The 14988-nt window shown below is 36.5% G+C and overlaps 1 protein-coding gene across 4 annotated transcripts in view; it reads right to left on the reverse strand.

Moving 5' to 3' along the window:
- Nucleotides 1–14988, reverse strand: part of LOC145670995 (ATP-dependent RNA helicase DDX42) — an 83535-nt gene that overhangs the window by 55930 nt on the left and 12617 nt on the right. For all 4 annotated transcript variants that reach the window (XM_081739630.1, XM_081739629.1, XM_081739628.1 and 1 more), the window contains exons 2-5: nucleotides 13355–13577; nucleotides 3926–4073; nucleotides 3682–3779; nucleotides 989–1091 (exon numbers count right to left, since the gene is read on the reverse strand). In XM_081739630.1, coding sequence (XP_081595756.1) covers nucleotides 989–1091; nucleotides 3682–3779; nucleotides 3926–4073; nucleotides 13355–13563 — 558 coding nt within the window. In that variant the 5' untranslated portion in view covers nucleotides 13564–13577. The remainder of the gene's footprint in view (nucleotides 1–988; nucleotides 1092–3681; nucleotides 3780–3925; nucleotides 4074–13354; nucleotides 13578–14988) is intronic.

A 14988-nucleotide genomic window follows, 5' to 3' on the forward strand; every position in this document is an offset into this window, starting at 1 on the left:
CGAATGTCGACTATAGTCGACGTGTTAACATTTGTTTGTCCGTATCTTGGCTTTGTCGAGAGTAGTCGCCAAAGTTGTACCGTTCATTTTTGTTTGTGTTCTATTGTTTTCGATAAACAATAGAAATCACACAGAAAACCTTTGGCGACTACAATCGACATTCGCAGGTTAGGGAATTTTTTTTCCGTCGCCTTCCACAGTGAAAGGGTTAACACTATTCAAACTAAAAATGGAAGAAATTAAGTTTCTGGTTTCAACGTTGAACGCCATAGAACAAAAACGATCAGAGATAGCGGCAAGCTGGTTTTTTTTTTTTTTTTTTGGGGGGGGGGAGGGGTCGATTCAGCGTCTGAAGAAAAATGCCATAACAACCCGTAATACTTCACTAAAATCGAAAGTAGTTAAAAGTGGCTACTAATACTTCCTGTTTCAATATTGATTTACATACAGCAAAAACAATAAGAACTATCGAGAAATGCTTTTTGAAATCGATTTAACATCCCAAGAACAGGTTCCATACCCTTTGTTAATCCCCTATTCAAACCGGAAATGATAGAAATAATTCATTTCAGGTTTTATATATATTTCAATGTTGAATTCGCATAGTTTGGAAGTCTACCGCAGTTCGCAAATGTGAAACGAAACTCATTTGGTTTCTGTTCTTAATTTATTTTCTTCCTTCTCTATATCCGAAAGCGATTAAAGTGCCCTATTTAGTGTATGCTTTTATCGGCTGGTTTACTTTAGCGTCCCTTTTCAGCACAGAGGTTATATGAGACGTGGACCTACGGCTTAACGTGGGATCCGAACCACATGAACTCCCATTGGAAATCGAACGCGGGTCTCTCACATCAAAGGCGCGTAAGCTAACCATATAGCAGCGAAAAAGCTCTGCATATAACTACTTTTCGACTATTTTGTGGTAAGTTATTTATTATATATATCCCTTATGCTAAGGAGAAAATTAGTTTTAAACAACGTTCTTTACCTTCGACTTCTTGGGTGCAATAGGATTCCCATCTTCATCATACTCTATTTCAACATCCGACTCATCGTCCACTACACCAGCTTTAGGGTTTTCTTCCATATACCTGTAACAAAAAATAAGAAAAAAAAAAAATCAGATATTCAATAGCATGCACGGACAACTGATTCTAGCAGAAGTGTGAAACTTTAAAATTTTTATTCCATACTCATCATACTTTATAGATTCTCATAGGCAATACTGAAAAGACTATTACAAGAAAAAGAGAAAACGACAGAGTTATTTGCCTTGGGAATCTCAGAAATCGATCATTATCGTTCCTTGGAATGATGGGTCCACAAAATATATCTTACAATCGAAGACGTCGCCATTTGTTGGAACTCATTCCACTGAACACGGGAAGTGGACAAGGTTAGGAGACAAGCATGCATTACTTCACGAAATAAAGAGTTTGTTCCCGAAGTTTCCGGAATGATGCTTTGTAGTTGGCAACACTAGCTGACGGGGCGGAGAAGGTGGGGGATCTATAAGCTTGGAAACGAGACCAGTATCAGTCGCCTTCGAGCAGTTTTGAGGCAGGGTGACGCTTAGCGCACAGGTATCTACTGCACCCTCGTCGAGCAAAAGATGGAGCAGCGTTATGCAATCGAATATTGTGTGAAACTGGATAAAAACGGGGCTGAGACGCTCGAAATGCTTCGGAAAGCCTACGGTGACGAAAAAAAGCCAAACTTTCATGTGGCACAAGCGGTTTCGGGAAGGTCGGTAGTCCGTCAACGACGACGACCGCTCGGGACGCCAGTCGAGATCACAAATGGACGACTCCGTGCAAAAAGTGCGTCAAGTTTTGGACAATGACCGACGATTAAGTGAGCGGATGATTGCAGAGGAATGTGGAATACCCAAAACAATCGTTTATCGCATTGTAACGGAGAATGATTGTGTGAAGCGTTGGCAACGGTGCATCGAAGCAGGGGAAAATACTTTGAAAAGTTCTGAAAAGTTTGTAAACTGATGTTGTAAAGATTGTGAAAAGATTGTAAACTAATACTGAATAAATGATTTTAGAAAAACCATTCTGGGAACTTTTGGGACAAACCCTGTATAATCCTCCTACTTATGTCTGTACATAGTGCCAATGAAATAATACAGAAATCAACTCAATTAAAATTCTCACACACGGCGAATTCAGGTCCGAAACACTACTATCTGAACTGTACTTCCGATTTCCTTTCAAACAAACACGTATGCCTCTCTTCCACAGTTTGACCTAGACTATCAATTTTAGTCCGCTATTAGAAACCACTTTTGTTAGTCCTTTAAATGTTATTGTTGTTTTACTATTTCATTAACAAGTTATTGTTACATTAATTTGTTAGATATTTCAGTGTAAACTGTGTTCAGTTCTATCTGGAATTATGTTCGTAAATAAATAAATAAATCGCTTACCCATTCGGTTATGGATGTTACACGAAGCATGTTTGAATAAGTGAATTTAACTTCTTACCTTAGTATCTGGTTCTATAATAATGAATTTTATTAAATGATTTCGAGACATTCTAATGTATTCTTCAGTAACCCATCGCCTAGTTCCGCAGACTTTTTAAAGAATCTTCAACAGTTAGACAATCCTGCGATAATTATAAAATCAATTCTATTACAACTCGAACATTTTAATTTCCATACATGGTTCTCGTGTTCCACATACTGTTTAAGAAGATGTTTTGGTGTATTGTGGTTAGTGAATTTTTATTAGCGTGCACAGTTCAGTGTTTCTGTGCAAATCAACTTCCGGCTTCCACATAATTTTCTGAAAACTATAAATGAACATTGATATGTGCTTTACAATTTATCTGGATTAGTGACGCTCAAGTAGAGACAATTCTTTTAAGGAAAATTGGTTCAGGTGCAGAAAGTAAGCATGTTTTCTGAAATATTTATTATATACTGAAGAGGCATATCTTCTGGTTTAGTGAGACTCTGTGCAGACAATTTATTATTAGAAAAATAGCTTAAGTGCAGTAACTGCTAATTAATTTCTGAATTTTCTGTGTAAATCTGTTCCAATGACTCACGTCACATATACAATTTCAGGATAGTCTACCATATAGATGTTTTGAATGGTCTGATGCGCAACTAGGTTATGGATTACCGAAGAAGACATCAAAGTATGTCGAAATGATTTAATAAAATTCATTATTGAACCGGATATTAAGGTAAGAAGTTTAACACTGATACTTTTATCGTTCCTTTCCTGTCATCAACCAATGAATTAAACGTAGATCACACCGTGTGAAGCTCAGACGACAAAAACATGTTTCTTGAAGATAGTCTGGAAGCGAAAGGTACCGTATATATACACTCTTGACTTGCGATTCGAGATATCTTATTGTTTTATCTTCCCGCATCAAGGCCCTGTTGGCCTATGGCTACGAGGCTGCAGTCTCTCCTACACCACCTATTATTGGGTACGTGCAAGTCCTCGTGTTTGGTGTCCATATGGAAGTGCGAAAAACACAAAACGTAACTCACCTAGAAATGTGTATAATCACCAGCATGATCAATGACATCTTGCTATTTTTCCGGTAGAAGATACATCACATGCCGATAAAACTTCCCAGTTTTAGAGAAGCCAATGTAAGAAAGGAATATTGCACTAAAGGAATTGTGGTACTAAAGAAAATTTGAAAACTGACCTGTAGTATGATTCTTCATCATCTTCCTCCTCAATATCATCACGAATGCCTTTCTTATTCTTTTCTTTATCATCAATCGATATAGTTTCTTTTTTCACCTGAAAAATTGAAAACAAAATGTGAACGCCAAATCTCATTATTATCCTTCAATTCTTATTTATTTATTTATTTTTTAATGATAACAAGATTATTATCAAATTTACTGCGAAAAAATAATATATATATATATACATATATATGATACCTGCATCTCAATCCCTGCCATATACGCGTCAAGCGGGTCTTCTTCGGAGTCTGAGTCGGCGGTCTGCTGGCAAGAAGGGCTTCCTGGAGCAGGAATGTATTCCAAATTGGAAGGATTTGCAGAAGACTCGTCATCTTCATCAAAGTACCTGGAACAGGAAAAATTGTGCCCTACATCTGCCCTACTTTACATGTAAGTTACAAATGGTAACATAATGTGCTTGTTATGGTGAAACAAATTGCGTTTATAGAGCAAATCACAACAAAAGAGCTTGTTATACAAATGTGCATTCATGTTTAGAATAAACTGAACATATTCGTCTTTCTGTTTAGACTTCTATATTTTCTCTTGTGATTGGACTTAATGTGATAAAAATGTACTTACAATGGAAATAACTTACGAGAACGCATAAGCATAGTTTTCAAAGAAAAGGTGGTATGTATTTATTCAAATATGAGTGCACATTTTGAACAAGTTATACACATGTTTTAATACTAGCAAATTTTCATGCAATCTAAGATCTGCAAAACGAGATAGTATGGATGCAAGGACTGGTTATATTGCCAGGGTGTTTCGCAACATATTTAACAGGGGAAAAATAAATTTAACACCTCACGATTATGAATTTTCGAATAGAAGAGATGGATAATTAACGAAAGTGAATAATTATGAAAGAATTTGTGGAATGATAGTGTGGGAGGAAACGGAAAACTCCCGAGAAAACTTACGAATACAATGTTGTTCATCACTAACTTACTTGCAATGGAATCGAAGCACAGACCGCTAATACCCGAGGTGACTGCTCTACCACTGAGTCACCGTGCCCCCTATACCCCCAAAATATATAAGAAATAAATACTGAGGTCTGTATAGGGATATCTTCCTTATTCATATATTAACATAAACTATTTGGGAAATAGTCTTTCCGGCTCCACCGTTCACCTTAAGTTGTTTCGAAAATTGAATTATCCTTATTTTCACACTTGCAGACATCAATGTCATTAGTCTAAATCCATAGAAATAAAGACATGTAAAGCTTTTCAAACTCGACTGAACAGCCAAGGGGTTTGATAAAAGAACATGATCAATTCAAGTAGATCTACAGCTGCTCGATACCGATTATTAATGACCCATTGACAATCAAACTTGAAAGTGCACATACAAAGCAATGCAAGATCTATGAGCTACACAGAACACCCCTATTTGCCTGAAGGCATTTAGCGAATTATTACGAGAAGTGCAACATATATCGTCAAATAAAGAACTATCCCCTTCTCCCTGTAAATCAAGATCCATACACACTTTCTGAATCCTTGCGTGTCATAATAAGGTAAAATTTACTAAGCCATGCGTAATTACCGAATTAAAACCCCGAGAGAGTTGTTACCAATGATTACCTACATGAAAATATCACACCCTTACATAAATGACTTTTAAATTTAATTTAACGACTCACGGCAATTTAATTAATCTATATACTATTCGTCGAAGAAGGTGAGAATATTACCATTGACTCCAGTGCAAGCAAATTCATACAACTGTTCGCTTGTTACATGTCTTGCCTTAACTAAGAATTTCGTTAATCATCTAGATTCTAATCGTCAAAACAGAGAATTAGGAGTTTCACTTAGTCAGTACACAAATGTGGTAATTAAGAAACGACACTACTTTTTAGCTGCGAAGTTAGTTTTGACAAGGAAGTTGTTGATAGTGATAAATCTTGCGTGTGACCTTGGGAACACGTGCAGAAATTTTCAGCTTGACCGGTCGCCAGAGTGGTGTGTGACGCGGCTAAGTATGGACTCGTTCTGTGATACTTCGTTACCGTTTTAACATTGGAACAACTATAACAAAATGAATATGATGTTCTGGGCGCGCTTACAGAAAACTAAACCCAAAACATTAGGAACGTTGAAAAAGGTTTATAGAGTCAATTGCACTATTCGTTGCCGTGTTTTTGAAAGGTGGTTCAGTGCTGATAGAGAATATGTGGAAGATGACCTGCATGATGGGGTTCAAGCTAGTCTGTCAGAGCAACTGAAATATTTGGCGAAGTTGGGATATCATTTCGAATGACTGAAATGCAACTTCACGGGAATGAAAGAGGAGATTGTTCGCCAAATAATAGCGGAGACTTTACAGACACGGAGGCTATGTGCACATCTCGAGCATCATTCTTTAAGAGAGGAGCAGAAACTTGAAATAGTGCATCATTGCTAGCACACAAGTAAGTGATTGTTCGTGACTTATTAGCAAGAACAAAACAAAAAAGTTTGTGTGTTATCACAACCCACAGACTCGTCAGGGCTGTTCCTTTACGATTACTTTCTTTTTCCCAAGTGGAAAACAAGCACCACTCAAGGACTGTTTTTCTTGATGCTGTTTCCACTATTTAGAAAGGAGTGACGAGAACCTTGAACATAATTAAAGCCCAAGACTTCCAGAAGTCACTCCAGGACTTTCTGCTTCGCGCAAAAATGTGTATGGATAAAGAAGGTTATTATTTGAAGATCCGCTGTTTCCATTTGTTATTCATTTATTTTGTACAGACCTAGACTTGTGGATTCTTCACAGAATCGGGGACTTTACTGGTTGAAACTTTCTCCTTCGAAACATAAAGATGACTTCAACATCATCTTTCCGAGCCAATTAGAACTTACTTGCAATAGTTAAGATACCAGTTATTTTTTGCTAGGGTAAAATTAGTTTCTGGAGTCCAGACATTAGGAAAGTGCTTATTAGTTCCTGGTGTAAGCATACTGGAATCTATAGTTTCACTTCCTGTGTATATGTGTGTGTGTATGTGGTAATTACTAGTCGGATCTAAACCAAGTTTGGTGGATAAGTAGCGATCGTCTAAGGAATAAAAATCGATATCTCTGGTGGTCGAGCTAGACCAAGGACATGCTCAGCTCGCCTTGTATGAAATACTTTATCTCTAGGTAACTATTGGTGGGATTTGAATGAAATTTACTAAGCAAGCAGCCCATTATCTACTAATTCCTATAACGATCCCATTTTATCACATCCTCTTGCAATGACTCCTTTATAATTTCTGGTTTGCAATAAGCTTGTGTGGGACTTTTAATGTACCTATTGCGGAAATCTCACGATATCCATCTATTTCTATAATAGTAGAATCCATTCTTGTGTTTAGTGAATACAGTAACATTCCTAGAAGTGAATGGATTAAAACAAAATTTGATCAGTTCATTCATATTACAAATATAGAATCTGATTCGTCACTGTTTCAAAATAAATACTGTTGGCCGGAGTGGTTTTTCTTCCATGATAAGCATTAAAACAAAGACAAGAAATCGCTTTTCAGTTGAAAATAACTTAATAATGTGCGTCACGAAGATTGAACCGGACATTGACACACTAGTGAAATCACACCATGCTTCGTTATCTCATTAGCTTTCAATTTTAATTGTATTTCAATATGCAGTTCTCATTAGTTTCATATCGTATCTCTTTCATTTAAATTGATTTTTAAACAACTCAGCATCTGTTGAAAATACTTAGTAGATCTATTTTTTGTTGTTCTTAACAGTATGTATAAAAATAAAAATATGCCTATCAGAACAAAATTCAAAATAATATTTAAAAATATTTTCCGGTATTAGATTCTAATTATATTTATCTCTTCCGCTTATCTTCGCGACCTCCAAGCTGAGAAACCCTGGTCTACGGAATGAAGCCTGGCCGAGCTCGGATCTCCTTGTATGTCGTACCTTATTTGCTCTTTCTACGGGAACTAATGTTTTAATGAGAACAAGGGGCAACAGAGGTTGTTTTCCAGAGCTTTGCACGCTGGAAGCTTCTGACTTCAGTTTACTGACTGTGTTCTGCTTCTTTTTAATGTTACAGATGTCAGGAAAAATAAAAAAAGCTTTGATTACTTGAACGTCTTACGCTGACAGCTAATATTATTACATATTTCCTTTATTTAAACATCAACTTCTATCATTCATTTAAGTTATAATTGTGAGGATCACTGTGACTACAACTTGTACTGGGCAAGTTACCTAACCCTCTGTTAAAAATAAATAAATAAAATAATTAAAGTTGCTAAACTGGTTTCAGTAGTTTTCTGGATCTTAAGGAGAAAATTACTTTCAAAACAAAAAAGCACACTAATTTAACACATCAATCTATTCAATCTACTGATATCATCGGAAACAGTCAGTGTTTTGAAAGCTAAGTATTTCTATTCAGTACTCTCGTTTTTGTGCGTTCCTACGAATGTTCTTAATTACGATTTTTATACACAATTTCCGATGTGGGGAAATGAAAATAAAAATTGAGAAACAAAACAGCAGTATCAGTGGTAGTTAACAGGAAGAAAAAATGATTAGGACATGGTTTGAAAAAAATCTGTCCTTAGGAACGTAATAGCAGGAAGTATGACAAAAAGCACAAGACAGGCCTGATAAAAGAGTACAATGGATGGTTGGAATGAAAATGGATAACTCCGATGTCAAGACACAGAAGCTCAGTAAGGACTGTAGGATATGAAATTTTCCGACATTACGATAAGTTACCTGCTAGTCGTAGCAGAATACTATCATTGATAATGATGATATGAATGCTGAGTTCAACCAATCGTCTCCAAATTACGCATACCCATAGTGTCACTGAAAATCAAACTAGGGGAGGACGATCTGGGAAAATTTGTTTCTGGAATAAAGGAATTCACCAAATAGTGTGACTCTATCGCTTTCAAGGCGGGAAAGAAATTTAGATATGTTTCCACTTCGGGGGATCTCATCTGAAAGAGGTGATTGTGTGTGGGGATGGGTGATTTGAAATTTAGCGTCCCTTTTCAGCTATAGGAAACATAGATCTACAGTTTAAGATAGAATCTGAACAACTATATGCGGGTCCCCAATACAAAGAAAGGTTAGCTTTAAAGCTTCACTTGACTTGAAACGATGGAAGTATGGAAGAGAAAAGAATTTAATAATATATACTGGTGTAAACGCTTTTAAGAATATTCAGTAGAAATTCAACGGATCAAGGCAAAAGTTGGGACACACAATGATGATGGTTAGAGTAGTGTTTCTAACATGGTTTACGTAGGACTTTCTAAACATATTATACAGGGTGACCAAAAGCATACATTACTTTAATAGCATGTGTAGGTGTAGTCGGACGATGGTCATTCCGAGAGCCCGGTTGGAGATCTTACCGTGTGCAACGTATGTTCGACAGGGTTTAGGTCCGGACTTATATCGAGTACGGAATGCTGACTGCCATAACACTATGGGGATGCGCGTTACCCTTTGAAAAATTGGTCCCGCCATGTGTTCAGTAAGATTGGAGGTCAGAACTGTCCCGCACCATTAATCATACTTCTTCCAATGAAGACTAGAAGCGAGAGGGAACTTATTATTCCCATACTGAAATGTTAGGTGTAAGTCCAGTGTGCGAATTAGGTTACTGATATTACCTGACAATAAGGGGAACGAAATGAGACCCAAAAGAACATAAGCCCCCCCATCCCGGTTTGATAAATGTATATATTTTAATCAATATTATAATACAAAGGCTACCGTAGAGAAGGCGAGACAGAATTTTTCCTGGCTTGCCAACATTGCCTATGGTCTCCGCACTAGTTTCGTCGTATAGGATGACTAATTCTATATCCGTAGCAAGTTCTCACATGTTTCGAAACCACATTAGTGAGCAGATGTATTGATTTGTTTTACGTGAAACGTGTTTCTTTACCTTTCCAGGTTTTTGAGCATAAGATAACTTTTCGCGATAAGTATTCTAAGATGAACAGTGACATGCCATAAAATTTTGTTGGCGTTTAGGGGAAAGTGCTGCGGAAATATGCAATATTTCAACAGGCATATGCCGATCAAGACAGAATAAGTAGAGCCACGGTACACCGATGGCACAAGTTGTTCGAAGATGGGCGTGAATCAGGCACTTTGCTTCCGCATGCTGGTCAAAAACCATCCGTGACTAGTGAATACTGCTGCAGCAATTATTCGTGATAAAGCATACGTCTGTGAGAGCGCTAAGTGCACATTTGGGCATGTCGATGGACATTGCCCACAGAATTTTGCGTAAGCACTTGAAAACTGGCTACTGGTACCTGAACTGAAAATAAAAGAAACACAAAACAAATGAATGAGAAAGAAAATAAAAATAAATGAATGACTGCACAAACTAGTCATGAAAGCGCCAAATAATAATAATAATTCGATCAGGTTATCTTTAATACTTTCTCTGTTATTAACACTTAAACAGAGTAAACCCTTCGTGAGACACACTGTATTAAGATAGCTGTGAGTATAAAATTAGGAGCCAAAAGTGACTAGTTTACATCTTTCATTTCGGAATACTGCTAGCAGGTCAAAATTACATCAAAGGACCAAAAACCGGTAGAATATGAAACTATACTCAAACTATACTATGATTGCTGAACAAAATCTTGGGCAGTTAGTTTCTTTGGGGAGGATCAGATGTGATTGAACGGGAAAATCCCCCGCATCCCACGTAATTGGCATCCTGTATGGATCCGTGTAAACACACACCGACTTTTTCCGTTCACTTGCACGTCTACGGACACGTCAGTGTGTCCGAGACAGAAAGACTCTTGTTACTAAATAGAAAAAAATGAAATGAAATCTTTGTTTTACGTCCCACGGTTATGCCGGTAAGGCTAAAGGAGACGGTGATGATGAATAATGAATGAAATGGTGGAATGAAGAAAGTGGGAGGAAACGGGAGAACCCCGAGAAAACCCACGCACACGGTGTTTGTCCACCACAAAGTTCACTTGGCGGGGGCTGGGATCGAGCCCGGGACCCCAAGCACCAGAGGTGAAAGCTCTATCACTGAGCCACCGCGGCCCCCTGTTACTAAATAGAATATACCTTCATTCACCCACTAATGCAGTCTCTGCCGACGTAAACTAAGACAGCCTCCACAATGATAATACGTCAGGGACAATGGTACGGAAGGAGCGTGGAAATATATGTCTGCCTTGTCCTCACATGAAGGGCCGCGATAGGTTAATTGCATTGGCAGTCGTCATCGTGAGTCAGAGCGGTCCCAACAACCCTCCGCGAAAACACCGGAGGGCGTGTCTGTTATGGGAAATCTGTTTTCCACCTTCACTTAAAAAGAGATTGACCTATGTGACTGCGGAGAGTAACAAACGCCGGAACGTGTGGTGTACTGGGTGCAAAAGAAATTATCACGGCGAGAAACGACGTGAGAAACCTTAGCATTCAAGAAACGTTAACAAATAAAGAAAAAATATATGATTTTGAAACTATTACTTAAAGAGTTGATTGAAGAACTCTGGAAGAAGAGAAAAATAATCATGGAAAGAATGGGCTATTCTTTTGGCCATGGGTCATTTGCCCATCAAATTTGGTTCAGATCCGACTAATAGTTGCCAAGAAATGAAATACTACACACACACGCATACAAATGAAACTATAAGCTCCCGTATGCTTACGTCCGGAGCTAAAAAGGACAAAAGAGGCATGTGTTTAATAAATCCACAAATAACTGGCAACAGCAGGGGATATGGAGGTTGAAATAGCAATAATAATAATAATAATAAAATTAATAACATGCCTTCCATCGTGTCAGTACCGATGGAACACTAACACTTCATGAATCAAACGAGCACAATTTCTGCGGATTGAGCACCAAGCCTCTCGCAGTCCCACTATGCTGACACTTTCCAAGTCACTTATTTAAGCAATAGGCATTCGTTAGCGTTGCCGTGGCATTGTACATACAGACTGCAGCCAACCATAACAGATCTGTATGCACTACTACCCTCGTCGCGTTGTTAGATAACATAAAAAAGAGTTGCGGCATGCTCTTCACAGACTCTGAAATCAATCTGTGTTTTGCAGTGGCTAATGTGCTGGGAACTTCAGCATTCAAACTACAAACATATTCTGTGCCGCAAATTTCATTCATATCAATCAGATGATATACAGGGAGTGTTAGTAACGCGTTTACGAATACCTTTCTGGGAGTCTGAAAAACGCGAAAAAGGGAACATGACATCTATAAAGAAATCTGTAGAAATAAGTTAGACGATTAGCAAAAATAAAGATGACCCATAATATGTTATACGACGTTATCTATGTATAAGAAAATAAACTTATTACATACTTTGCGTATAATTTTTTATTCAAATCCTTATAATTTGACGCATCACATCTTTTTCCGAAAATATTATCCTTGAACGTCTATATCGAATGGATAACTTTACTTAATTGGATCTATATCGAGTGGATAATTTTTCACCATTATTGGACAACATCTCAAAACCTTTGCAGTATTTAGAAACTGAAAATAGAATACACTTAATGAATCTTGCAAAAATAACCACCTTTCTTACACACGCACAAACTAAATCTTGAACAGGGAGTTTTGAATAAGGATTGAAATCATATAATTAAGCTATACATATTATTAACCATACAAAAAATAACTAACTGTTAAATGGACAGATAAAATTAGTCTTTATACTCACCAAATTTAATAATACAGTACTTCGGAAACTCTTGATCAATACAGAATGAATTTGTATATACGTTTATTACTGCATCAACCTTTGAAGAATCCTCAAACTGACTAATTTACTTTTAGTATAAAGCTTTTCACATAGTAATATTCCCATATACTGACTAACAGCGCTGAATTAGTAGTAGTGATCCTGTAATTGTATGTATGTGTAAGAAAGGTGGTTATTATTGCAAGTCAACAAAGTGTATTTTACTTTGAGTCTTTCAACAAGTCTCCAGAGCTTTCGAGAAGTATAATTTTGTCCAATAATGATGAAAAGCATTATATGAAGCCCTTCATTCGATTTAGATGCTCAAAAATAATATTATCAGAGGATGTTGTCAACCATGATGGGGACGTCGAAATAAATTTAATTTTAAAAAATATAAGTGATGTAATAAATTTATAAATTTATTTCCTTATACATGAGCCACAACAGCTAATAAAATATGTAATATACACTAGAGAAGAATAAAATAAACGAAAATAAATAAATAAAATAAAAATGGTGAACTACATAGAAACAACTCAGCTGGATACGGTACTTTCAAATGTGACTGCTCAATTTAATGAACGTACGGAGAACAAAGTAAAACTTACACATAACCAAATCCCTTAATCTTACTTCATAAGGCAATTTTACGTATTACTTGAGTATATCTGAGGAATGCACACATTGTTTAACATAACTTCTATTAGAATTGTCAAACCTGACTCAAAATATGAGTGGGATATAATATTTCGTTAATGTGTTATGGATAAGCGACTAAAAGATAAACATTGTTCTCTTTTCAAAGAAAATCATTTTCAATAAACGTTACAGAGAAGTTAATCTTCATCATGCAGATCAATTAATTCTGTCTTTAATTCACTACTTACTCTTCTTCAGTCTTAGGTCTTTTCCTCGGGAGACCGTAGCTGGCAGCCAAAGCATTTTGGCTAATTGCAGTCATTGTTGAATATCCATGTTTACTTATCGCACTCGTAGGCGGCGGGGGCAACTGATTCGACTTGGAATCCCGTTTCAGCTGAAAACCTGAAAATCCGAAGCCCTTGGATTTTCCCTCGCTACTTCTGTGGAAACTCATTCTGGTAAAACTATCTGAAAAACATGAGTCCTTATTGAAATTATTATAATATTAATCATAACACACTGTTTAATGTAACTCGTACTCTATATTAGCACTGTCAAATCTTACTCAAAACATAAGTGGGATATAATATTCCGTCCATTTATTGTGGATAAGTAACTAAAATAAAACACAGCTTCTTAAAGAAAATAATTTTCAATGAACGTAATTGAGGCGTTAATCTCAATTTTACAGAAACGAATCCAGGAAAATAGCATAATACAACATAAATATGCTGAAAACTTAAAAAAAAAAAAAAAGAAAAAAAGAAAAAAAAAAGTCCTTAATGGAATTATCGAGTTTAGTAGCTCAAAATGCAGGTAGTGACATATATCCTACACTGTATTTGAAAGAGGGTGCGTACCACTTCAACTCAGGCAAAAAAAAAAGTACCATCACCATCTCAGATATTGTTGAAACTTTTTTTTATAGCAACTAGACATGTTTTTAAGAGACCCATATTTTTTTGTTTTGTCGAAAAAAAAATTCCCGCCAAGTAATGGGCCATCAAAGACGGGGAGTACAATTTATGAATTGTAGAAGACAATGAAAATTGTCAACTTCGGAGCCTCACCATTCGGCTATGGAGACAGGTAGAGTTATAATTCTTGTCGTGGTTTGTACATAGGGATATAAATAAACTATATTTTATTATAGTTTGGTTTGCGCATGCTTATCTTTTTGTACATAAATTAACAAATGAACGTCAATTTATTTGAAAAGTCGAAGTTTGCGAACTTTTTTCGAGCACTTCCGGTTCGAATTTTAAAATTCTGTTTTCACGGTTGGTAAGACCTAGTTACCCGCTTTCCGAAAAAAAAAAAAAAAATGTATCGCTTTTGTGTGCAACCGTTTTGTCGCAAAAAATTCGAGAAATTGTAAACTTTTCAAAAATCGCCATTTTCTCGAAAACACCATCTTTCAAAATTCTGAAATTTTGTCAGATGGTTCAACTTTACATGAATAATAAATACACCAAATACCATTCTCGACCAATGCATCATGAATTAACTGCAGCCTTTTAAAGTTAGCAAAGTTTCGTTAACTTTGATGTCACAGTTAGCAACACTGGGAACAATGAAAGTGCAATGATTTGATGATGTTTGTGGTTCACATTCATTAAAGGAAGAATAAAAGGTTTTCTTGACGGTTTTGTACATTATTTTGATCAAAAAGGCTCTCTGAAATAGTAAAATGAGCCTCTCCCTACTCCTCCGTTTTTTTAAACCGAAATAATCTGAGGTGGAAATTACAATTACGAAACACACAAATTTCAAGTTCACTTACTTAAAATGGTCTTCGAAAACAAAATTCAATTTTTTTTTCTTTTTACATGGACCAATCATTTGCTTGGTTGGTGTCTTCTTCGCTAATAGCATGTAA

This window comes from Thermobia domestica, chromosome 15 (genome assembly GCF_964235325.1).
Source record: "Thermobia domestica chromosome 15, izTheDome1.hap1.1, whole genome shotgun sequence".
In the NCBI taxonomy this organism is placed as follows: Eukaryota; Metazoa; Arthropoda; class Insecta; order Zygentoma; family Lepismatidae; genus Thermobia; species Thermobia domestica.